The sequence below is a fragment of the Megalobrama amblycephala genome, linkage group LG22 (assembly GCF_018812025.1).
Source record: "Megalobrama amblycephala isolate DHTTF-2021 linkage group LG22, ASM1881202v1, whole genome shotgun sequence".
In the NCBI taxonomy this organism is placed as follows: domain Eukaryota; kingdom Metazoa; phylum Chordata; class Actinopteri; order Cypriniformes; family Xenocyprididae; genus Megalobrama; species Megalobrama amblycephala.
Window position 1 is genome coordinate 23,500,867 of NC_063065.1, and position 25,957 is coordinate 23,526,823.

Below are 25,957 nucleotides of genomic sequence, written 5' to 3' on the forward strand. Positions count from 1 at the left end.
ATGAGAAATACCAAGAAGGTTGATGTCTAACTTTAAAAAATGAACAAGGAGGAAGGTTAAACTGGTTAAATGGTCTGATGCTTATTTTCACATAACATTTCTCAAATTTTATTAGAGCTTTTTGGAGTCAACTACTTTATTTTCCAAATTGAGCTAAAACTATATATTAATGAATATTAATGAACAGTTTAGTGAAATTGAAATGCAAATATATGACATTACTTTTAATTATTCAGATGCTGAAGTAAAGTGATTTTTGTAAACTGAAATAAAAGCAACATTCGTGCGGACGCAGCATGTGTAGGCTAATTCTGTCATGTGACAGCACATTAATTTACACTGAAGCTCTTTTTCTTGACAAAAAATGTTTCCAAACAAATTTTTGTGACATCGGAAATATGACATCAGACATATAGAACGGAAAAAGATTGTGTCGATATTTGAGAATTTTTTATCGACAAACGGCATATAAACATTAAACATTTTGAATTGCTAAAAAACAATTCACAAAAAAAATAAATAAATCCTTGGATGAAACCTGGCTAGTGAGGATGATAATGATGATGAAGATTTTTATAATATTTTTTCTTTCTTTTCTGTCTCTCTTTCATTCTTCATAATTGACCTTTTAACTTCTTCATAACTGTTTCTCATTTTAACTTTCTCAAGTTCCGGTCTTCTTCATTTTCCTCCTGTTGTCTCCTCTCCTCTTCCTCTCTCTTTCTCCTCTGTGTCCAAGCAGCTACATCATCAAAAGCTCCAGCAGCAGCAGCAGATCCAACAACAGCTCCAACAGCAGCCGTAACACCAGCAGCTCCAGCAAGAGCAGCACCAACAAGCGCAGCAACAGCAGCTCCAGCACAAACAATCAAAACTCTGCCGAATTTCACTTGTGGTTTTCTCTCCTCTTCCTCTCTCTGTCTCAACTCTTCTTCTTTCAGTGTCCTCTCTCTTTCCTCTTGTTTAAATCTCTGAGCATCTTCATAAATCTCATTACTGTAGTATCTTCCTCCATTCTGCTCTATCATTATGTTAGACTTCTGCTGTAGATCATTCACCTGCTCTCTGTTATTCTGATCTCTATTGTTGAAGACGTGAAATCTGCCTCCACACTGATCAACTAGACGTCTTAATGCATTGTTTTTCTCAATGACTTGCTCCATGGATTTTCCTTCTAGCAGATCTCCATGAGTGAAGAGAATGATGGAGTATTTTAACACTCCCTCACCAAACATCATCTCAATCATCTGAGGGATCTGCTGCTCCTGTTCAGTGATCTTTATATTGACCTTAAACACAATGAGAAAAGCGTGCGGTCCAGGACTGGATAAATAAACACTTCTGGCTATCTCCGTCATTATCTGCTCTGGATTCATCCCTGTGTCAAAGAATGGAGGAGTATCAACTACAGATACTTTGCTGCCTGAAACAGTGACACGTTTCTCTGAACATTCACGGGTTACTGCATTTGAGCCATTTGTGGATTTGAACACTTCCTGTCCCAGTATCGTGTTTCCAGCTGCACTCTTCCCAACACCTCTTCTACCCAGCAACACAATCCTTCTGTATGAGAGACTGTCATCAGAGGTGTCCTGGATACTGATGGGAATACTTCGCCAAGGATGTTTGGAAACTGTATGACAAAAAGAAAACAGATTATAAACATTCACATATTTCATCTTGGCACGTACTTTGACCTTTATCACAGTCTGTGTCTCGTCACATCTGTCTCCGATTAGTATCATAAAGGAATTTGAATATCCTGAAACCATCTTCCTCGGTTTCACAATACTCAAGTAATTATTCTAAACTGAGTTTGGTGTCTTATATGTGCTGAATTTTACATAAATATATCGCCACAATCCCCTGCTATGGCCAGAGCCATTCAGTGCATTTACATGCACCCTCATAATGCGATTATAATGGGATTCTGGCAATATTGTGATTAAACTTTACATCATAAATGCAGTACTTCGATTGAACTAATGCAATTAAGCTCATAATTGTAGTAACCATAAACGCATTAAAGGATTAGTCCACTTTCAAATTAAAATTTCCTGATAATTTACTCACCCCCATGTCATCCAAGATGTTCATGTCTTTCTTTCTTCAGTTGAAAAGAAATTAAGGTTTTTGATGAAAACATTCCAGGATTATTCTCCTTATAATGGACTTCAATTGACACCAAACGGTTGAAGGTCAAAATGACAGTTTCAGTGCAGCTTCAAAGGGCTTTAAATGATACCAGACGAGGAATAAGGGTCTTATCTAGAGAAACGATCTGTCATTTTCGAAAAAAATAAATAAAATGTATATGATTTATAAACACAAACAATCGAAAAAAAGAAAAACAGAACTGGCGCCGCGTTCGTTCTGTAAGTTGAATAGGGAAGGCGTAGGACATACAGCATAAGCTTTGTGAAGAATACGGAAGTCCGGTTTTGACGGAAGCAATTGCGAGGCGATCGTTTGTGTTTATAAATCATATACATTTTATTATTTTTTTTCGAAAATGACCGATCGTTTCGCTAGACAAGACCCTTATTCCTCGTCTGATATCATTTAAAGGTCCCGTTTTTCGTGGTTTTTTGAAGCTTTGATTGTGTTTATAGTGTGCAATATAACATGTGTTCATGTTTCGCGTGTAAAAAAACACAGTATTTTTCACATAATTTACTTATCCGTATACCGCTGTTTCCACTGTCATAAAAACGGGCTGATGACTTCCTTGTTCTATGAAGTCCCTCCTTCAGAAATACGTAACGAGTTCTGATTGTGCCAGCGGTTCCTGTGTTGTGATTCGACAGCAGTTTAGCGCATCTTGCCCGGAAAAGGTCTCGCCTCTTACCATAACGTGGAGATGCACGCGCTCAGTGTTATTGTAAACATGTCTTTAATTTTACCGTATCAATTTGAGCCGGAATCAGACCCGGTGATTGAACTGCGGGATGAAAATAACAGCGTTTCGACGACATGGCGACAAACACACTCTACAAATGCAACTCTTGTGTATTCCTGTGGGCGGAGGTTAGTCAAAAAACTGTTTTAGTGACGTCATTAAAGAAGGAAGTAGAGGGATGTAGTCCAAACTGGCCGTTCGATGTAGGCGAACTTCTGTTAAATAAAATATCTCGCTTGGCATTGAACTTTGAGCTTTAAAATTTTACAGATTTTATTTATACTCTAACAACAACATTACACACTAACTAAAGTTTGAAACATGGGATCACGAAGAACGGGACCTTTAAAGCCTTCTGAAGCTGCACTGAAACTGTAATTTTGACCTTCAACTGTTTGGGCTCCATTGAAGTCCACTATAAGGAGAAATATAGCTGCAAGCAGCAATTCGGGGCCAAGCCCCAGAAGGGGCAGTAGCGCAATACGGACCAGGTAGAGCAAAAACAGCAGAAATTGAATGTACATGCAAAACAGCTGGTTCAGAAGGACAGGTGGAAATGAAATGAAAATCAATAGAAGTTCAGATGAGAATGAACACAGAATGAACTAAAAACACTTGTATCTAATTCAAGAGGAATAAAGATTAGTACAAAGCTTATTTGGATAAAAAAGGAATCAAAATGACTCATTACACACAATTGTATAAACCCCCCACACGGGATTGGAACCCTCGACCTCCGGGTCCAGTGTCCATTTCTCATCTCATTGCACCACTGCGCAGGTGAATGTTGGCACACCTGCCAAAGTTCATTAGTTCATGTGAAAATGAACTCAAAATGAAGACTTTTAATAAAACTGCACTGAATGTTATATTTGATAACTTTGCTTTAGATCATTCTGCAGCTCATCATGCTGTAGCGCAATATGGAGCAGGAAGAGGAAAAACAGCAGAAAATGAACAATCATGAAACAGCTGGTTCAGAGTTATGGGTGAGAATGAACTCAGAATGTACAGAAGCTTAGATGAAACTGAACACAGCATGAAACAAAAAGCATTTATTTCTAATCCAAGAGGCAATAAAGGAATCAAAACACACTATTTCATAAAACCGCTCCACGCGGGATTCGAACCCACTATCTTTGGGTACAGGGCTCTTCAGGTACCTGGCTTTCCACATTGAGCTACTTCATGACACATGTTCAACCTGCTGTGGGAGAGAACTTTAAGTGTCAGAAAGAATTTACAAAAAAAAGCATTACTTAGCATGCTAACCATATTAGCATGCTAAGCTAACTTAATGCTAATGAAGCTCATGGCTAACTTGATAGCTGAAGAGCCACATTAAAAAGAATGACAACTGGTTAGCATGCTAAGCAATTAGCATGCTAAGCTAACTAGCATAAGACAACAAACACAATCAAGGTCACATTCAGAGACGAATATCTCGGGAACAGTAGCGAATATCAAAAATCTGTTCAGTCATTTCTATGTGGCTCGGTCCAACGATCATCTGAGCTGATATTGGACAAAATTGGACAACATTTGTGGGAGGAGTAGCGAAAAAACGTTTTTTCATTTATTTCAATATGGCGGACAGGTACATTTAAGGAAAATGATAAATGACACATCGTTGGAATTGGCATTAGCCTGGGAATAAAATGACATAAAGCATACACATTTTGGAAAATGTTTTCAAAAGTTATAAGTGTTTTTGCAAAAAACATTATATCTGTGGAACAGTAGGTGGCGCTGTGTTGAAACTTCTCAGGTACCTTCAGGACCTTCTAAAGGTCATACATACCAATTTTTGTAAAGATATGTCAAATAGTTTAAAAGATATTGCAGTTTATGACAAAATTCAAAATGGCGGACACGTGGTTCATCCGATGTTAACAAAATTGATATCCTCGTATTTGGCATGGCCCAAGGAATCCATAGACACCAAGATCTTGATTTTCTAACAAAGTGTTCAAAAGTTATTGGCCAAAATATCCATTTTTCAGATCTCATGACCTGTAGGTGGCGCTATACCCAAATTCGGCATGGAACCTCAGATCATGGTCTTGATCAAGTGTACCAATTTTAGTTTTGATTGCTCAAAGTTTGGCCGAGATACAGCCTCTATAGCAATTTTGGGTCAACCTCGTTAACTTCGTGACATCATAACTTTTGAACAAAGATGAATAAAAAAAATCTGTTCAGTCATTTCTGTGCGGCTCAGACCAAAGATCACCTGATCAAAGTTTGGACAAAATTGGACAAATTTTGAAGGAGGAGTAGCGAAAAAACGGAATACTGTACTTTTCAAAATGGCCGCTACTGTAATGGGCGGAGACTTAATGTAAGAATTTGAATAGAATCAGCATGAAGAGACGAATCAGATGTACTAAATTGTATTTTTCTAGAGCAAATGGTTCAAAAGTTATAAACTTTAGAATGTTGAATTTTTGAACTGGTGGTGGCGCTATAGAGTTGGTCCTAGAGACTCCAAAATTGGTCAGATTTCTAGACATGACCATCACTACAAGTGTGCCAAATTTCATCATTTTCTCATGTTCCGTTGATAGGGCTGCCATAGACTCCCATTCGGGAGGAAGAATAATAATAATAAAAGGGAAAACGTACAATTACAATAGGGGCTACAGCCCCTTTGGGGCTTGGCCCCTAATAATCCTTTAATGTTTTCATCAAAAACCTTAATTTCTTTTCAACCGAAGAAAGAAAGACATGAACATCTTGGATGACATGGGGGTGAGTAAATTATCAGGAAAATTTTCATTTGAAAGAGAACTAATCCTTTAAACTGGGTGGTGTACACCAATTTTAATCGCAATATACAGGCATGTTAACACCTTAATTGCATTATTCACGCTCTGATTCCCGCCCTTTCAAAAGTGCATGTGCTCGGGTCTACACAGATGCCGTGTGTTCTTCACACAACTTTGTGAATGAACTCAGTGACATTAATCTGAAGTTTTCTTTTTTCCAAATCACTAAACTCTGTCAACACAACTCAGTCTCTGCTCTTTATCTTCATCCAGACGGCGCGAAGAACGCAACGGCAGCGTAGGCATTGTGATGTTCATCAAGCCACCAAAGTAATATCCAGTACGTCGTGAATTTGATGCAAGTAGATTAAAACAACTGGCAGTAACATGCATGCTGCGAGTGTGGTATAACCATACTTATTAGTGAATAATCAGAATAATGAAAACTGCATGTAAACTGGAGTGAAGAGTTCTGCTCGTGTCATGTAAACATACTGTAATTAAGACCTTACTCTGTTTATTAGAAATAACCGCATTATTGGTGCAGATGTAAACGAACTGATTGATACAGGCTGCAGCGGAAGATTTTTCATGCTACTATTTGAAAGCGGAAGTTTGATAAATGCCTATTACTACTAACATACTACAGTTTCCATACGGTAAATAACTGTGTGCAGATAAAAGAGAGTCTCACTAATGCTTAAACAACGTTGGTTTGTTGTATCTTTACAAATTTTCTTATGTTTTAAGCCACTTTTTATTTATGCCAAAAACATTTTTTAAATGCTATCCTTAATACTAATACTGGGAAACCTGTGAATACTGTAAGAAATAAAATGAAATAATCTTTCGATTTGAATGACCACAGCTTTATCCCTCTATGCCTTATGTGAACCTTCCCTAAGATCTAGTTATATTAGACTTACATCTCTGTAAGTTCCTCTGGAAAACTTTAGTTATCAGAGATTTCACTTGGTCACTCGGTCCTTTTGTCTTGTTGTTGAACACATGGAATCTGCCCTCATATTTCTGAGTAAGCTTCTTCAAGTATTCAGTCTCATTAATGACTTTATTTATGGTCTTGTTTTCTTCACCCAGTTGATCTCCTCTGGTGAAGAGAATCCAGGTGTTTTCAATGTGTTTTTCTTCCAGCAGCTCTTCAATCTTCTCCATGATTTTCTGGTCCTCTTGAGTGAATCGGTCTCCTTGGAGAACCAGCAGAAATACACACAGGCCTGATCCACATTTCTGGATTAGCTCTTCAAATTGTCTAAGTTCTTCCTCTCTCTCTGTACCAGAAATTCCTGGAGTGTCATAAACAATGACTGCAAATCCACACACTTCACCGACTTCTGCAGCAATATCTTGAGTGACAGATTTGTAACTCTTCAATAAACTAAAAGCTTGTCGTCCCAGTATTGTGTTTCCAGTTGAACTTTTCCCAGCTCCTGTTCTTCCCAGCATGACCAAATGCAAGCACACTTTCGGCATTGAGTGTGTTCCACCCATTTTTATCCCACAACCTAAAAATAAATAACATCAAGTTGTAAGACAAAATAGAACAGTTTGAGTGCATGTATATGGACATCCTCTTCACCTGATCTTCCTAATTCATAAAGAGTCGGTACAGTTTGTTTAGAATATAATAAAACATAGCTGCAAACCTAGTCAATACAGTTTCTAATTATTATTTTATATGTATTTTGTAACATCTCAATTAACACTCCATTATTACATGGCTCTCTAGAATACTTGATTCTGATTGGTTGTCATGTGATAATGGCCGTTAATGACTGTCTTTAATAACAACGCTGAATAACAGGCACAATTGTGTATGACAAAATAATAAATTATCCCTTAAATATTCACCTCTTCAAATTTTTCTCTTATTCACTTAAAACATCATCTTGACTCTAACTAATCTTTCTAGAAACTGTTTTGTGTTTTGTTTTTTCAAGTAAGCTTTCTGTTTCAGTGAGCTATTACAAATTTATATATATGTGTGTGTGTGTGTGTGTGTGTGTGTACCATATGTACTATTGTGGCACAACGTGACTAAACTATCTGCAATGATAAAAAATTGGTTGTCATTTAAAACACTAACACACAATACACACATTGTCTGTAATGATATTTGATTTTCATTGGTGAAATAAAAAGCAAACATTGAACAACAATGGGTGATTATTACCTTTGTTGTATTAGACCATCCGTAAATTAACAGTGACACGAGTATCAAAGTAAAATTAACTGAATTTTCATTAAAACTCTGTATTTTTCTTGCTGTAGAATCATAGACTTTCTGTTGAGGTGATTAATCTCTGGACTGCTTCTGTCTGCTGTTTGTGAATCTAATAAACATTATGTGAGACACACAAAAAAAAACAAAAAAACCAAAAAAAAAAAACCATCAAAATACATCAAAGATAAAAACACTGAACTTAAACATCTCAAAACTTGTTTAAAGTTTAGGACTCTTGATCTTTCATGATTAACCCTTGACTGGTATAGTTGTGTGTTTGCATTTTTTTTTCTTTATTAGTATTTTTTCCTCCTTTTTTCTGATATATATATATATATATATATATATATATATATATATATATATATATATATATATATATATATATATATATATGTTTTTGATAATAAGAGAACATATCCCTGTGTAATATCTGTCCTTCTGTCTCTTACGGCACTTTTCCACTGTGTGGTACGACTCGGCTCACTTTGGCAGTGTGCTTTTCCACTGCAGTTAGTTCCACTTCAAAGTGGGTAGCATTACAGACATGGGTCATGAAACCCCCCTGTTTTACCCTGGTCGTTCACACCTCTGAGTTTCAAAAAGTCTGTGGAAATGGGCGTGTAAAGCTCTGGAAAAGTGGGAGTGTAGAGGGGGGGAAGAGGGGAGAGAACAACCAATGAAGCACAGACATACAACACACTCATTATACAGAATAATGAACATCAATATATGAGCACAGAGAATATAACGACAAACTCCCAAGCACAAGGGAGAAATGCGAAAGAATATTTAATAGGGCTAATAATAGCTACTTTGATTACATTTACGAGCACTGCAGTCTCAAAATCAGTCTTTTGTCTATTAGAATAATCGTGTCGTCACGTTCAGATAGGCTTCACCACTGTATCAGTGTCCAGTTTGCACATATAATTCATTTGTAGAAGACTTGATGAAATATGTGTGCATAACTACACCGTGCTGGTTAATGTTTGGTGCAGGAGAATGTGTGAAATAAAAACTTTAAACACGGATACTTTATTCTGTATGAGCTATGAGCCACGTGACTAGTGTTATTAAACTCATCGCGGAGCTCCGCGCTGAAACCGAGCATATGCGCGCTCTGCGTGTGTCATAAAAACACTCGTATTTTTCATGTGTTCGTATTCAAACTTCATACTACAGCGCAGTGATTGGATTGAATGAGCTTTATGTCATGAATATATATGTAGAGAATCTACGTCAGCATGTTCGAAAGTACACCATGACTTCAGATTTTGTGACGTTGCTCCGACTCAGATTTTCAAACAGGAAGACAGAAATCGCTCTGAAAAATGAAAAAAATAACTATTTTTCACTTATGAATAACAATAATGAGTACCTTTAGTGTTTTCAATGATGTGCAGTCTATACATATCTGTTTAAATCTCAAAAAAAGTGTTTTGGGGTTTCATGACCCTTGCGCAGCCTCAACTGCCATAACATCAACATCGTTAAGACATAACATAAACAGGACACAAACAAACACACAACACAGAAGCAATGGAGCATATCAACATGTTTTTGATAGTGTTTTGATTCTCGGCATGTGGATGTTTTTCACTGCAAGACAAGGAATTTTGTTTCAAAACAAATGGCAGCAAAACAAAATACTGCTAAAAAAAAACCCGTAAAAAGAGAGTTTGGGAACTGTACAACAAACTGCAGACGCTGACATCATTTGGTTTGCTCGACGGTGCATGCGGGTGAGCTAATCTTGACCAATCTGTGATCTTCAGTGTATATAGTTCACATTTCAGTATCAGTTCGGCATGCTTGGAACCTCAACCGAGGTGGTGCTATTTAAACAGGCCGTACCGAACCATACCAAGCCGTCCCATGCAGTGGAAAAGCACCAAAAGTTCTTAATCCAAGTCATTGAACTATCAAAGAGATGATCTGATTATATTATTCTAAAATAAATTTCACAGAAGAACAACACAAAATAATCTTATTTCAAACCAAAAATAAGCTATATAATCTTGTTTTCAGTTTGGATTAAGATTATTTTTCTTACCCCATTGGGAGATTATTTTGCTTGTTTTAAGGATAAACACACTTAATTTTGACTTATTTTTCCTGAAAACAAGAAAATAATTTTTACTTGTCAAGAAAATGCTTCTTGATTTAAGAACTTTAAGATATTTTGACTAGAAACAAGACAAGAACTCTAAGTAAGAACAGCATTTTTTGCAGTGCAGCACGTTATGTCCCAATCTCTCTGATGATGTCAGACCCCTCCTTTTATATGAAGAGTCAACAATAGAATAGACTAGAAAGTTCGCCAGTGTAATAAGGTATAAAGTTTACTAATGTAGTAAGCTAGAAAGTTCACTAGTACAATAACCTGAACACTGACCATAACATGCAAGTCACCTCTAAATAACAAATGAATACCAATAAACCGCTAACAAAACTACAAATTGTGTACAAGCCCTAGTGAAAAAAAAGTATACTAAGTATACTTGCAGCAAGACTAATTATTAGTATATTTCAAGTGTGTTAATGATTAGTTCATTTAAAGTGTGCTATTTTGAAACAACTAATTTTGTACTAAGTATATTTAAGTTGAAATTAAGTAGTATTAAAATACAACTTTAAGTATATTTAGTATACTTATGTGTACTAAATTGGAACAACTTCAAGTATACTTAGTACACTTTAAGTATATGTCTGTGTAGGGACTAATTACATGCTTGATTAGTGATATTAAAGTGTACTTAATTTGTGTTATAAGTATACTTTATTTGTGTTAAAAGTATAATTTTTTGTTATAATATACGTTGTATTATAAGTATACTTTATTTCTGTTATAAGTATACTTTTATTTGTGTTATAAGTATACTTTATTTCTGTTATGAGTACACTTTGTGTTATAAGTACACTTTATTTGTGATTTAAGTACATTACAAAATAATTACGAGTGTCTTCAGAAAACACAAGCAATATACACTGAATATATTATTTTACAGGTAATAGTAAATACTGTATGCTCAGTACCTTTGGCTTATTCCAAATATTAAACATTACACACTTTGCAGTCAATAACAATACACTTTGTTATTACTTATACTTTGTATAATATAGTCAACATTTGAAGCGGATCAAAACCTTTAATCAAAGTTGTCCTAACTTTTTTGATCCACTTTAAATGTTGACTACTGTACTTTGAATAACATAATCTCACACAATACAGTTGTGCTACTATTTAAATACAGTTTAACACATTTTCCCAAAGTTGAATGCATTTGTTTTCAAGGCCATTAAAACAAATAAAATGTAACAACATCACTAATGCAGAGACATATTTCATTGACAAATCCAATAGTTTTTATTTAAACTTAGATTCAGCAAAACTTACCATGTTTTTCATTAAAGAAAAAAAAATATTGGACCATGGTGACCCTCTATACACAAATACAAATACAAATTACACATTATATTCCATTTTCTGATGAGCTTCTCATTGTGTCTGATGGCACAATGATGACCGCAGAGACTCGTGAAGAACAGCATCTGTTGACAGAACATACCAAAGATATAAGACAGCATGTTCAACTCTTTATTCACGTTTACAATAGTCTGTCTAAATCCTACATTGAACCAATACTATTTCTGAACAGTAAATGAGGATTAGCAGCAGGGAACTGTATCAGAATGGCATGTCGATATTGTTTTCGGTACATAGTCAAGCATAAAACACTTTATGAATTAATATCGTACAGAATACCGGCCGATTTGACCAATCATATGAATGTTTTGGTGCTGCATACAAACATGTGCCATAAAACACCAGACAAAAACTCAAAAAGGAGAAATCAAGCCGAAATATCGCTCTCCGTTTGTTAAAGAAAATAAAATAAAGTTTGTTAACTGGTAGACTACAACTCACCTCCCAATAGCAGCACTTTTCTCCGGTTCTTTCAGGATCGCGTAGGCCATTAGATTAGCCGGTTGTCGTCGCCATCACGGTCAGGCTGCGATGTCACTTGATTGAACTGGTCAGAATCCCCAAGATTGAGCGATATATTGCGCGTTCAGTGTTTTATTAAATAAATTATACATTGCGACATTATACTTCACCTGAGTGCCTGAGTGAGGGGATTCAGACGACGAACCGTGACGTCAGCAGCTCTGATTGGCTGAAGGCAGTGAGCAACAAAATCTGATTGGTCACAGACCAAGTTGAAGAGACATTTGAATTCCGATAAGTTTAACCACTCGACATATATTTTTCGCATTACTTGTGCTGCTGGTGTGTTGTTTAATATACATTTGTGTGTTTGATTGTAAAATGATTCTGCCAGTGTAAACTTAATAAACATTTACACATATTTGGAAATTGTATAGGCTACACTGCATATACGAAATGAGCTTGTAATGCATTCATACTGAAATAAATAGCACAAGTAATATAATGAATTCCAAGGATGAAGAAGTAAACTTAAAAAATATACTCAAATTTAACATTAGATACACTACAACTTCAGGATATTAAATAATGTATTTTTTAAATATACTTTCAGTGCATTGTTACAATGATCATTTTCAGCACACTGTTAAAATATACCTCAAATATATTTTTATAAAGTGCAAATAAATACACTTTTAAAAAATAAACTAAACTTACACTTCAAGTATATTTTTCTAAAATATATTTTTTAGAAAATATACTAAAGTACAATTATTTTAAAGTGTGTTAAAAGTTGCATTGTGAAAATATGATACTAATATACTTTTTATATATTTAATGATAGTACATTTTTTGTTTGTATATTTGCAGTGTACTATAGAAAAAGGGAATATATTTAAAATACAATAAAGTATACTTTTTTTTTACTAGGGAGTACTTACCATGAAGTAGTTTCATGATTAAGAGCAACAGTCATTGCTTTCGTAGAATTAAATACATCACTGAAGACACTTTTAGCATGCTAATGTACGTTTTGATGTTAATCAAACCTTACCTTTTTCTTGTAGCTTTCTCCTCTCTTCTCCTCTCCATCTCCTCTCTTCTTCCTCTAGTCTGAATCTGTGAGCATCTTCAAACATCTGATTACTGTAGTGTCCTCCTCCATTCTGCTCTATCATTGTGTCAATCTTCTGCAGTAGATCATTCACCTGCTCTCTGTTATTCTGATCTTCATTGTTGAAGATGTGAAATCTGCCTCCACACTGATCAACTAGATCTCTTAATCTACTGTTCCCCCTAATGAGTTCCGCTATGGGTTTATCTATCCGATCTCCATGAGTGAAGAGAATGATGGAGTATTTTAACACTTCTTCACCAAACATCATCTCAATCTCCTGAGGAATCTGCTGCTCCATCTCAGTGAATCTCATAATCACAGGAAACACAATGAGAAAAGCATGAGGTCCAGGACTGGATAAACAAACGCATCTCTCTACCTCTACAGCTAACTCCTCAGTTTTTATCTCTGTGTGAAATAATCCAGGAGTATCAACTACAGACACAGATCTGCCTGAAACAGTGGCGTGAGCTTCTGAACATTCACGGGTTACTGATCTCCTTCCTCTCTCAGATCTGAACTCTTTTTGTCCCAGTATTTTGTTTCCAGCTGCACTTTTCCCAGCACCACTTTTACCCAGAAGAACAATCCGTCTGGATGAGAGACTGGAGACAGAAATTCCTTTCAGTTGTTTGTTTGCCACTGAATGAAAAAAGGAAACAGATCACACAATCACTTATTTTACCTCAACATCTACTTTGCATACTTTACTAACTTACTATATACATAACTTCAGCTAACACAGATGAAATAACAGATCTGTAGCTAAAAAAAAAAGGAGACATTCCCAGCTAACAAAAATATGTTCTCAGAATGTTTTGCTAACATTGCCATCAAGTTATGAAAATATTATTTCGGAATGTTTTTTAAACTTTGAAAAAAACTTTTGTTAGAGGAACATTCCATTCCAAAACGTTATTTTTTAATTTTTTCTTTTTTTATTTTCCTTATAAATGTATTTTTCAAATATACTGTTAAATAATTAAATACATTGATCATTCGTATATAGGGAAAAATAATTTCTTTTCGTAAGGGCCGCCTCACCCTCCCTTGCTCAGGATTGTGTTTTAAACTGAGCATTGGGAGTACCGGCACTTGTTTTATTGCACTTCAAGCACTACTCAAAACCAGAGGTGTTAAGTAACGAAGTACAAATACTTCGTTACCTTACTTAATTAGAAATTTTGGGTATCTATACTTTACTGGAGTAATTATTTTTCAGCCAAATTTTTACTTGTACTCCTTACATTTTCACTCAATTATCTGTACTTTCTACTCCTTAGATTTTAAAAATAGCCTTGTTACTCCTATTTCATTTCGGCTTGTTTTCATTCCGGATTAAAAAAAAAAAAAAAAAAAACTATCCAGATCAATCGCGCCATCTGGATAGAGTGAATTTGATTGTGGTTGGATGAGTATAAACATATATCATTCTGACACACTATTGGTTTGTACGCGATCCATCGCACCTGCATCAAATCACGTCACACTCCAACAAGGAGGACAGTGTAGGGGGCATTACTCAAAAAAGATTATTTCTTAAAAGTTATTATTTCTCCACTACTGGCTCATTTATCAAATTGGTGCTTTCTCTTAGTCCTCCGCAAATTAAGCTAAAGTAGGTAGTTCGGTAGAGAGACGTTTGAATAAATTAGCGTATACACCATTTTTTAAACTTTTTTTTTAGCGTGACCCTGTTTATTTATGTGACCCATAGTCATATTCAATCATGCTAAACAAGCCAAAATGAATTAATTTAAAATGAAAATGAAGGTAAACCTGCGTTGCTCTCATGGTGGTTACCTCTCGGTGAAGTGGAGCAGTGCTCTTGTTGAATGGCACGGATTGCACTACGGACTATTGTACCTTCATATGTTTTTTTTTTTATTTTAACTGTATTTTTTTTTTTTTTATACACTCAAAAAAATAACTTGTTGGTCTAACTTAATTCAATTATGACACCTATTTCCACACAGTTGAACTGATTTATTTGAACTTAAGCTAGGTTAATTGTACTGATGAGTAAAATTCATCCTAATTGAATGAGTTCACACCAGTTTCATTTGACGTAATCTGTGAATGTTTCCTGAACATAATTCACTCTTGTTGATCCAACCAGTGCTATTGCAATTCAGACTGGTGCCCTTGTGTAGAGTTGCTCAAGTTTTCTGCAAAACATTTGTAGCATGCAAGTAATGATCAGATAAAGAACTTCTCATCACTGGCTTTAGCACAGTTAAAGCTTGTTGAGAACAATATAGATTTATTTCATGTAGCCACCCATAGCCTAACCACAAGGTCTACACTTCAGCATAATGGTAACCTCATAAAAATCGACATAACATAAACTCTTTTAAATGTCAAATATAACTGAACATCAAACTTTAAAAGGTATTTCCCTTTCCTAAAAAACACATTAAACAGCACTTAATTTCAACATTTACTGTCCCGATCTATCCCTACGCAAAGCATGCTGGGAACTAGAAATCCACTGCCCAGTTTCAATCAATGCAACTTGTGTAGTCCTAACACAAATGGTTTAGGTTAACCTAACATTTTTCAAATTTACTTTCATTTAACATAATACAATTGAGTGCAAATGCCAATTAAGTAAAAAACTAAAGATTTGTGTTAGTTCAGCTTATTTTATTTAAATAAACTGAGCAAGCAGCTAGAATAATTTTTTTGAGTGTAACGAACAAGCTGCGATATCACATTTCCACTGCTTTGTTGTGTGTGCATGAGGCGCGGGCGCGATCAAACAGTCTTTGCAGGGGACTTGCCTCATCGTCATGGCAACGGTTCGTGGCCAGGTCAGATTACGTCAGAGTTTGTTGCCGTTTGTTGGATGCTCAGACGACCAAATAAACGCAGATTAAACATATTCAGTCTGGTAAAAACAGACTCCGACCAACACCAACAGGGGTTGGATGTACATTTAAGCTTGGATGCACATTTACATTCCAATAAAGGTTACTGATGACATGCCTCTGAACTGAAGTATGACTTGTTGCACCATTACAATACTTATAGGCAACTAGTCATCATATCTTCCACTCCAGGAAACACATGTTAATGCTCAGTAGTACACATATATGGTGCTTTAATGTATTTGCATTGTACTAAAATGCGTTTCTAAAATCATTTTCAATGGGCATATATGCGGCTGAAACGGGTAGCCTAGTGCATCCAAAATTTTTCATCATTAACATTTTAATACAGGGGTCTCAAACTCAAATTGGCGGGGGGCCGTTTCTGTGATTGACACCTCATAGGAGGGCCACATTAACATTCAAGCGCAAGAAAGCGCAACATTTCCGAAAATTTACATTGCATTATTTACATCTCATTTTACATCTCATTTACATCAAATTTGCCTACTAAAATATCTTTATACCTATACTATAAATATTCTATTTACCATACTAAATGTAAACAGCAGTGTCTCTCTCATTGTTACAGAGTGTAATATAATCATATAATACTATTACTAATATAATACTACTAGGCCTAATATACTATTAATTGCAATAGTCTGGTGCAACTTCTCACATCCAACAAGGTACATATAAAAATATAGTAATTTAGGAACAAACCCATCAACACTTGTGGTGTGGAGGGGTCAGAAATAAACAAAAAACTGGAGCTATATATATATATATATATATATATATATATATATATATATATATATCAACTTTATTTTGCCAAAAAATAAAAATATCTCATTGTTACATACATTATTAGTTTTTAATATTTAGTGGAAGTATTTTCCCTTACTTTATGTTAGCTTAAATAACATTAAAATTTTGCACTGACCAACACTGTACTGAACAAATACAATCCCTGAATACATTTGTAGCCTACACTCTTCTGTTTCTTGACAGACACCTGGCAGCGCATTTGTCCAAGATGCCGTTTGAGCATCGGTAACGTTTAATGGCTGCATCGGACGCGTTTCGGTGGTTTAAATCGACGCTAGTGACTTAAAGTCGAGTGCTTTTACTGTAATTTGGGCAAGCGCGCTCATAATAGAAGCGACGCGGTTGAGAGCGCGGCTCATGGTTGCATAGCAACGACAGACGTCACTGGAGCAAAAGCGCTTTGGAAAGAAGGAGAATGCGGCTCGGCCGCTTATGTGACGCGATATGTGAATCCCCCCTTAGAACGGCGACTTTTTCTTTGCATATCAGACAGGTAGCAACTGGAGAATAATAATAATAATAATTTAGCGGGCCGGATTATGTTTTATTTTTGAGATCAGTTGCGGGCCGGGTTGAGGGGGAAGGCCGGCAGTTTGAGACCACTGTTTTAATATAACATTATAGTTATTGGCCTTTAGAAAAATGTTTGGAGGTGGAGTGCACAATAGGCTCCTGTGGTGCGGCCTAAGCTTTTGTCCTTAATGGCATTTTTTCCTTACATTACTTTTACTTTTATACTTTAAGTAGTTTTGAAACCAGTACTTTTACACATTTACTTGAGTAAAAAGCTTGAGTTGATACTTCAACTTCTACAGAAGTATTTTTAAACCCTAGTATCTATACTTCTACTTGAGTAATGAATGTGAATACTTTTGACACCAGTGCTCAAAACAGTGCACAAATCTGCAAAACAGTTGTCTCAAGCCCACCTGATGCAATTGCCAAGGGCTTCTTTATTTGAGCTAGAACACATGAAATATAAATATCTGAACTGGCTAGGTTTGTTGAGTGTCATGTTTGACTGCATGTTAGAAATAAGTCAAAAGAATGGTCCAAAAAGTCAAGAGAAGAGATCATCGTCCTTCACAAGCAAGGGTACATAAAGATAGTGAAGGCACTAAATGATCCTTTGCATAGTTTGCAAGTTCAAAGTTAAAGGAACAGTGGTAACACTACCTGGACGGGGCAGAAAAAGGAAGCTATCAATGACTGCAACCAGATATCTGAGAAGGCAGGATCAGGAAATCCCTCAAGTGACTGCAAAAGACCTCCAGAAAGACTTGGTGGCAACAGGCACTGAGGTTTCAGCTTGCACAATAAGCCGCATACTAAACGCATGCGGTTTCCATGCCAGAACTCCAAGATGTTCAACATTACTGACCCAAAAGCACAAGAAAAGTGCTCAAAATTATATAAATAAGCCACTGAATTTCTTTTCTGTGGAGCAATGTTAGAAAACTGGAATTTTTCGGACCTATGGATCAGCGGTATGACTGCAGGAAGAAGAATGAAGGATATGCTGAAATGAACACTGCCTATACAGTTAAGCATGGTGGTGTTTGATGATGCTCTGCAGCTGTATCAGGAAATCCTAGAAGAAAACATCATGCCATCTGAGAGGAAGTTGAAGCTTGGGTGTCATTGGACCTTTCCAACATGACAATGATCCCAAGCATTCTGCTAAGTTTTGGTTGCAGAAGAAGTCCTGGAAGATTTTACAGTGGCCATCACAGTCACCTGACTGATCACAATAAAAATAAAAAAAAATCTCTGGTGGGATTTGAGGATGGCTGTTTCAACAAGTAAACCCAAGAATATTACTAGACTGGAGGTACACTTAAGTGTAATTTTAAGTAAATTTCTAAGAAGTACATCAAATGTAGACTTTCTTATCTTTAGTTTAATAGAAGTGTACTAGTAACACACTTGAACAAACTTTTTTTGTAACGGGTAGAGACGTAATGGTGCATTCAAGTCATGTCGAAAAGATCGTATTTACATGAATGCACATGAACGTAAATACGAGTGGGAAGTTCGGGATTTTCTTTAAGCCCTGATACCACAATATTATAGGCATTTAGCAGTGACATTGTTCAGCTTTTATATTTACAACGAAGTAAGCTAATCGCCTGCACAAAATATGGTAGCATTATAATATGCAGAATTGGGTAGTAAGGGATTACATGTAATCTGGATTGATTCTGAGATGATCAAAGCATTGATTTTTTTAACATTTATATTTCCCTTTTAAAGGGAACTCGCGCTGCGTCCGAAAGGATTGCTTTGGGAACGCCCCCAGCGTGATTGTGTCTGATGCACGTCTGTCAACTAGTTCAATGGCAAGAGTGAACGTCACGGGTGGGTGATGTCACAACCAGGAAAGGATAAATACACATCTGACCAGACCGGCTTCAGCTTTTTTGCCTCAGCAAAGCGATCTGTGTGAAACTGTCTGTCTTATTTATTGTTGTCTGTCCCGATATAGTACAGCTCAATATCTTTCACACCATTATGGCGAACCAGGCATTTAAACTGTATCACGATTTATGTGTCATGTGTTTGGGAACGGAGCATGCTCTTTCAGCCTTCGAGGGGGCTGAATGTGAGCGTTGTGAGAAGCTTCCTCTGAGAACGCTCTGCTCCCGCCTCTCACTTTTCGAGGAAAGGCCCCTTCGCTTCCCACTAAGCCACTAAAAGTTACATCAGGGCTGGTGGGTAAAGCGTATACATCAGCAGGTCAGGCTGGTGCTTGTTTGCATACAATGGTGTAGGAACCGTGGACGAACCAGACAAATGAATCATTCAGATGATTCTTTCAAAACATAATTCCAGAAACCCAAACTCAGAAAATCTAATTTTCGTCTCCAGTCAGTCTACAGGAAAACCCTTGCTAATTACTTTTATGACCCCCATGCTTCCTGACAGAAGGAGAGGTGACAAACTTAGCTATTTGTGACAAACCAAATGGTCATCAAGAAGATAAATAGTTTTTGATCTCCAGATCAAAAGAGACAGAGACAATGCAGACCTAACTTTATTGGACTTATTAAACATCTTTTAACTGCATACATTTTTTATCATGTCCACACATACTACCTGTAACCAGTTATGCTTTAGAACACCCACAATTCATGTAAATGTGATAACTCTTGAATGACTGATTGAAAGTATGCCTTATTTGGAATGAATTTAAATCTCTAATGTATGTCTAAATCATGGCTTGAATGAAATCTGTGTAAAATGTATCATATTCCATTTAATAATTATTGCCATTTAAAAATTATGTCTAAAACGGTACTCTCTGCCAAAGATGGCAATACCGGAGGTAACACTTATGTATGATTGGGGCAGAGAAAAGCCACCTTTTGAAACGGGGCAATAATTGGTTGGCCAAAACTCCTCTCAGAGGTGGGACAAACACCTAAGTTTAAATAGTCAGATCCCAAGACGAAGAGTAAAGAAGTCAGCTGTGACCAAAGTTCCGCAAAGTTCAACCAACGACTTTTGCTGCTTCAACTTTAACTCCAGCCACGACAAAGAGACTTCCTTTTATTTTTCCAGCAAGCTCATACGTGATTGGTTTTTACCTAACACAATCCGGACCTGAAATACCCTGCAACAGATCATCGACTTGGAAAACGCTTCTCTGCACGCCGACAAGAAGTCAAGAAGTTCACATTTAAAGTCGACTCAAGCAAGTACCTCCAGATTCTAAAGCTGAACTGGTGCATTTAAATTAATGATTCATAGTTCGTTCAGGTCAGGTCTTTGAATTGCATATTTTGCTAGGAATCCTGTTCATCATATCACTCTTTCTCTTAAAACTCTTTCTCTCTCATTTCCTTTCTCACTGCAATGTGTATGTGTGTGTGTTTGTGTTAGATTAGTTTGTGTTAGAATAAAGTCTCTTGTAGATTATAAAAGAAAGTGTCTTGTATTATATGCTTGTAAAATTTAATGTCTTAAACTGTCGATCTTAAAAGTTACTGGGCTCTAATCAGTGTTTTCACGATAGTGGATATTCATATCCGCTACAAGAGCTTAGTACGGCTCGAGCAGATGAACGCTGGACGATTCAGTTGCTCTGTCGTAAACTAAATGACTTTTTATAATTCCCTATAAATTAATTATTTCATTTGAGCTAATTTTGCTCCTTTCCTTACAATGGTCATTTTGCAAGCGTACCAAGCCAACCTGCTGAAGGATCTGGATGGCGGAGAGGGGATTGGCCCGGACGCAGTTCGAGAACTGCGTCAAGCCACAGACTTATCTCTGAGAGCCACCAAGGAGACTGCCAGAGCAGTTGGGCGGTCTATGGCAGCCTTGGTGGTGACAGAGAGACACCTGTGGCTCAATCAGTCTGATATTAAAGAGTAAGACAAGGCCTTTCTTCTCAACGCCCCACTTGCACCAACTGGCCTGTTAGGCGATGCTGTCAGTTCGGTCGTTGACAGGTTTCAGGTGTAAAAAAACAAGCGGAGGCATTCAAGAAATATCTTCGCGCCGCCATCCATCCTCTGGGGTTGCTGGGTGTGAGCAGCCCCAGCCGTATAGCTCCTCATATAGAGCGCACCAAAAAGAGGGTGTCGCTTCTCGTTCTCCACCTCACAGATACGGCTCAAGCCTTCGAAGCCGAAGACGGACCTGAGGGTCGTACTTCAGGCTAAGAAGGCTGTGCAGAAGAAGTCCTGACGCCAGAGGTGTCAGACTCCTGAGGGCAGCCCCACACAGGGTGGAGCGGTATTCACCTCAGTATATGGTGCCCGTCCCATCTCGTGGCCGTCAGGGGGCCGTTCTGCCAACCCCGCCACCCATGGTGCCTCAGGGTGCAGCGGTTCCCAGCGAATTAGTGATGCAGAGCTCACAAGATGTTGCGTCACATTCGCATCCTCTGAGGAGGATAAAATTACACGAAACATGTGTTCACAATACATCAGAGGCCAGCCTGGTTCCCTTAGTAGATTTTCTGGCAGAATAGAAATCTCGTCCTGCTATTATTTAAATATTTAGAATCCATGTTTGTGAGGAACAAATCCAAATTCAGCCTTTTATGCAGCGATCTCGATCTCCATTCTCAGCAGCGACCCTCAACGTCAAATTCCACACTCGTTATGAATTCAAATTCGAAAATTTCATACTCAAGAAGCATTACTACATGTTTCGCGGCAGTCATGGCTCTCACCTGCTTCATCATTGCGAAATGCACTGTTTCAGTCGATGTACATTTGAAATTAGGAAACGTGCAGAAAAAACCAGCATATGCTGGTTAAGGCAGGTTTTGGAGCTGGTATGCTGGTTTGAGTTGGTTTATGCTAGTCAAGTGCTGGTCCTATGCTGGTCCATGCTGGTCCTGGACCAGTTTATGACCAGTATGGATCATAGACTATACAAAAAGATGGACGACGCGACGCCGATTCCTTCCATTGCAATGAACTGAAGTCAAAATGGGCCGACAAATGGGCGTTGACACGTTACGCAATACGTCAAAAAAAAAAAAGCTTGGAGCATGGGCATGCGCAGAAGGAATCGTCAGTGGAGCCCGGAGGCGGAGTCGCGGTATCAAACTTCCGCCCAGATGACGGCATCATCATTCATGTATTTTAAATAGACTATAAAAATTATACACAATTTAAAATTCTACCTATGAAATAATAGGCTACTCTGTTTCTAGAGCAATAATATTTTTGAAACAGCAAATCCAGTAGATAAACTCAATATAATATGCCATTAGAAACAACTCTAAATTGTCAGAAACGGTCCTGCCATTTTAAATCAAGTTCAACTAACGTTACAGGAGATCGATTGCTGTAATTAGAATAGGCTATCATTAGTTTTGTCCTGCTAATTATTATTTTATACCCATAAAAATAATAAGTAACTGCCAGATAACGATCACCTGCTTTTTCCCGACATGGTTAACATTAAGTGTGTTATCTTAACTAATAACGTTTATTAATTAGCTTATAATGCCCACAATTAATGTTACGGAAAAAAGTTCAGTGATCCGTCAGATCCTGTAGGTCGGTTAGTACAGTTTACTGCTGAACAACTCATTTTGTTGGTGTTAAATAACAAAGAAATCGAAAATTAACAGTTAGTTAATTGTAGCGATGTACAGTTATTAATCAATTTATGGATGAAATATGAATATCATAATTCAGAAAGCTTTATGACGTTCATATATCGACCCAACGGGGAATTAACCATATATGGTGAATTAACTACAACGAATTATAATCAATCACATATATGATTAGTTCTGGTTTAATAATTATGTGGAAAACTATCAGTTCGTCCACCGAAACGGAAAATTATCCACATATTATCACGACAGAAATGTTATTCTCGGGCCGGGAGACTAACTTTCTATCATAGCCTCCAAATATAGAGCAAGGATATTAGAATCAGAACGTTAAAGTGACTCGGTTGTTGCTAAAATGAGCAAGTGAACAAAAAAGCATGGATATAATGAGTTTAATATACGAAACGGGTAATACACAGGTTATACGGCTAAATGGACACAAGTAAATACAAATACATACAAAGTAGAAGGAGAGGCAGAAACGAAAGAGATGATCAAAGCAGGTCAAATTGCAACAGTTCACCTTTAAGAGCCAGCAAGGAAACTCAGTATTTAAAATCGTAATAACGTTATACTTGCATGGGTTAGTCAGGGTGCTTGGAGTTTCGGAGCGCTCGGTTTGATAGTTGCTTCTTCTTCCGGAGGTTGTTTCGGCGAAGTTTCAAACGAGGTTTAACTGTTGTAATATGACCGGAAAATAAAGAAGAGAGTCCGTCTTGACGGCAGGAACTCGTGCAGAAAACTTGTGCCACCAAAAGACGCGTGTCATGGTGTTTTAAAGACAACAGACCAGAACGCCTTCTTGATAACGTCCTCCAATGCTAGCGTTGCAATTTGGCGGGTTTCCACATTCCTTTGTCCTGTCTCCCGAATAAATTTATGGTATGTTGAATCAGTGCATTTTCTTCATAGTGTTATTAAACATTGAACGATGCATTTGACAGAAATGTAACGTACATCAGTGAATAGCTCGGATTCACAGCTTTACGGAGAAATCAAACTCGACAGGTGTCTCTTGTCATATAAAGAAGATACCCTTTACACTCTATTACTACAGTTTCACATGAAAACTAACCTACTACAGTCAATTCTACAATTCTACACTAGTAACACATACATGCAGCGAGCACTACAATGGCAGATACATTCATATTTGTAGGTATAATGTTTGTGCATACAGTCTCTATGTAGGGGAGCCGTGTGTGTGTGTGTGTCTGTGGGGGTGTGCGTGTATTTTCCTTTTATGACCGTTTGGAATTTGGACCTGGTCCCTAGAAACCCGATCCGTGGTGTTGCACCCCCTTTGAAGTCGCGGAGGAGAGGTTAGGGACTTATCGAAACAGTCATAAAAAGAGTCTCGTGATCCATTAGTGTCTGCCGGGCCGGAATCGATGTAAGATTTACAAACCAAAGTTCTGTGAATTGAGGCTTAAACACAGTTTATGGTGGGACCTGCTCATCCTTGAGACTGTGCAGACCCTACATAATACATCTTCAATCTCCCCTCGAACCTCCGACAGTCCTCAGACAAGCTGTCAAACAACTGTCAATCATGACGACACACCCCGTTTTTATAGCACCAAATTGCTAGCTAAAATCTAAATTATCACAAAAACGAACAATTGAATATATATCAGTGTGATAACAACCACCTTAAATGACCAAAACCATCTTTCAGAAAGTTTTATTTGAAGCAGAATTTATTTTTAAGTTTTCACTGAAGTCTCATTCGACTCCATTGAGAGGGCGGGGTTTATGACCTGTACTGCATCCAGCCACCAGGGGGCGATCACATTGTCATTTGAACTACTTTTGGTGCCGCTTTTGACATTTTCGCAATAAATTATGCTTTTCTTCATAACTGTACATATACGTAGAAATGGTTATGGGAAGGTTCAGGTGTAGGAGTAGCATTAGCAGCTCAAAATATCTTTTTAAGATATAGGCTATTGTTAGGTACTAAAATTGTTATTTTCCTACACATTCTGTCCGTTAAGTTTTACTCTTTTTTTTTTTTTTTAATTTTCTGTATAAAATGGGTATGTTTAGGTTTGGCAGTAGGGTTTAGAGATATATTTATCTATAAAATGGTAAAAAGGAAAATATACAGGTATTACAAACGCATATTATATATAGGCTATTATATCAATAAAAGATTTTATTAAAATAAATGCAAATCTCACTGGCCGGAGGAATACGTTGTTTGCTTCCTTTTCTATGGAACAACGATGAGCTGTCCTGATCTTCTTCTGTTAAAATACACAAACAAACAAACTATCAATTTTTTTCATTACACAGAATGTTGTTTTGCAGAAATATATTACTGCAACATGAACTGCTCATTGTTTCAGGCTTTGTATACAGAATGCACATTTTAAAAACCGCTCTATGTCAAAACACTTTTAACAGACTCACCAGGTTGTGAGGATGATCCACTCGATTCAGCCATCTTAGCACAACTGTAATTTTTGTACAGTGAAGCACTTCAGATAACAGGAAAATATCTGTTTCAGCTATCTTTGCATGACTGTAAGCGTGTATGTTCATGTTAAATCAAAAGTGTGATTATAAACTCAGAAACAGGTTGGATTTGTCATTGTGCGTACATTCCATACAGCTTATGATACTATCTGTGTGATCTGTCCAATGACTGCCGGTGTGTGTGTGTAATATCTAGACAGTGCAGTGGCTTTTAAAAGCAAATTTCTCTGGTTAATTAAACTTGATCACTTGGCTGATATGAGGAGTGTCATTGTGATTGTGTGTACAACTCAAGAAACACTATTCACATATAATTTTGACAAAACAAGGTAGTTTGTGATTGTCCTAAATTGTGCATGAGACTTTAAACATTTGAAGCAGCCATCTCCACTCTTGCAGAAAGTTTTGGCAATCCTCTGCTAGAAAAGTGAGATACGATTGGAGAGGAGTCATATAACAGCTGCTTTGCTCTGTGTCTCTGATGTGATGACCTACCCCTTAGAAGCTTGACCCAGAAATTGTGTTCAATTGAATGTTTCGATTGTGTCCACCTTAATAATTTTACGGTTTTTGTTTGTTTGTTTGTTTGTTTTTTAAATATAATAAAATAATATATAATATAATAATATAATTTTATGTCTCATTCTTTTAATCTCTTCAACCCCACCAACCTGTATAAGGGTTTGAAAAACCACATTATAATGTTTACACA

The 25,957-nt window shown here is 36.9% G+C and overlaps 1 protein-coding gene across 1 annotated transcript; it reads right to left on the bottom strand.

Annotated features, from left to right (window-relative positions):
* On the bottom strand, positions 1–25,957 carry LOC125258399 (GTPase IMAP family member 8-like). The gene is made up of 5 exons (XM_048175329.1): positions 25,180–25,957; positions 24,948–25,013; positions 12,916–13,620; positions 6,594–7,190; positions 1–1,633 (listed from the first exon to the last, which is right to left on the bottom strand). Exons 1-5 carry the CDS (start codon positions 25,211–25,213, stop codon positions 651–653), a joined length of 2,385 nt encoding a protein of 794 aa, XP_048031286.1. The 5' UTR covers positions 25,214–25,957; the 3' UTR covers positions 1–650.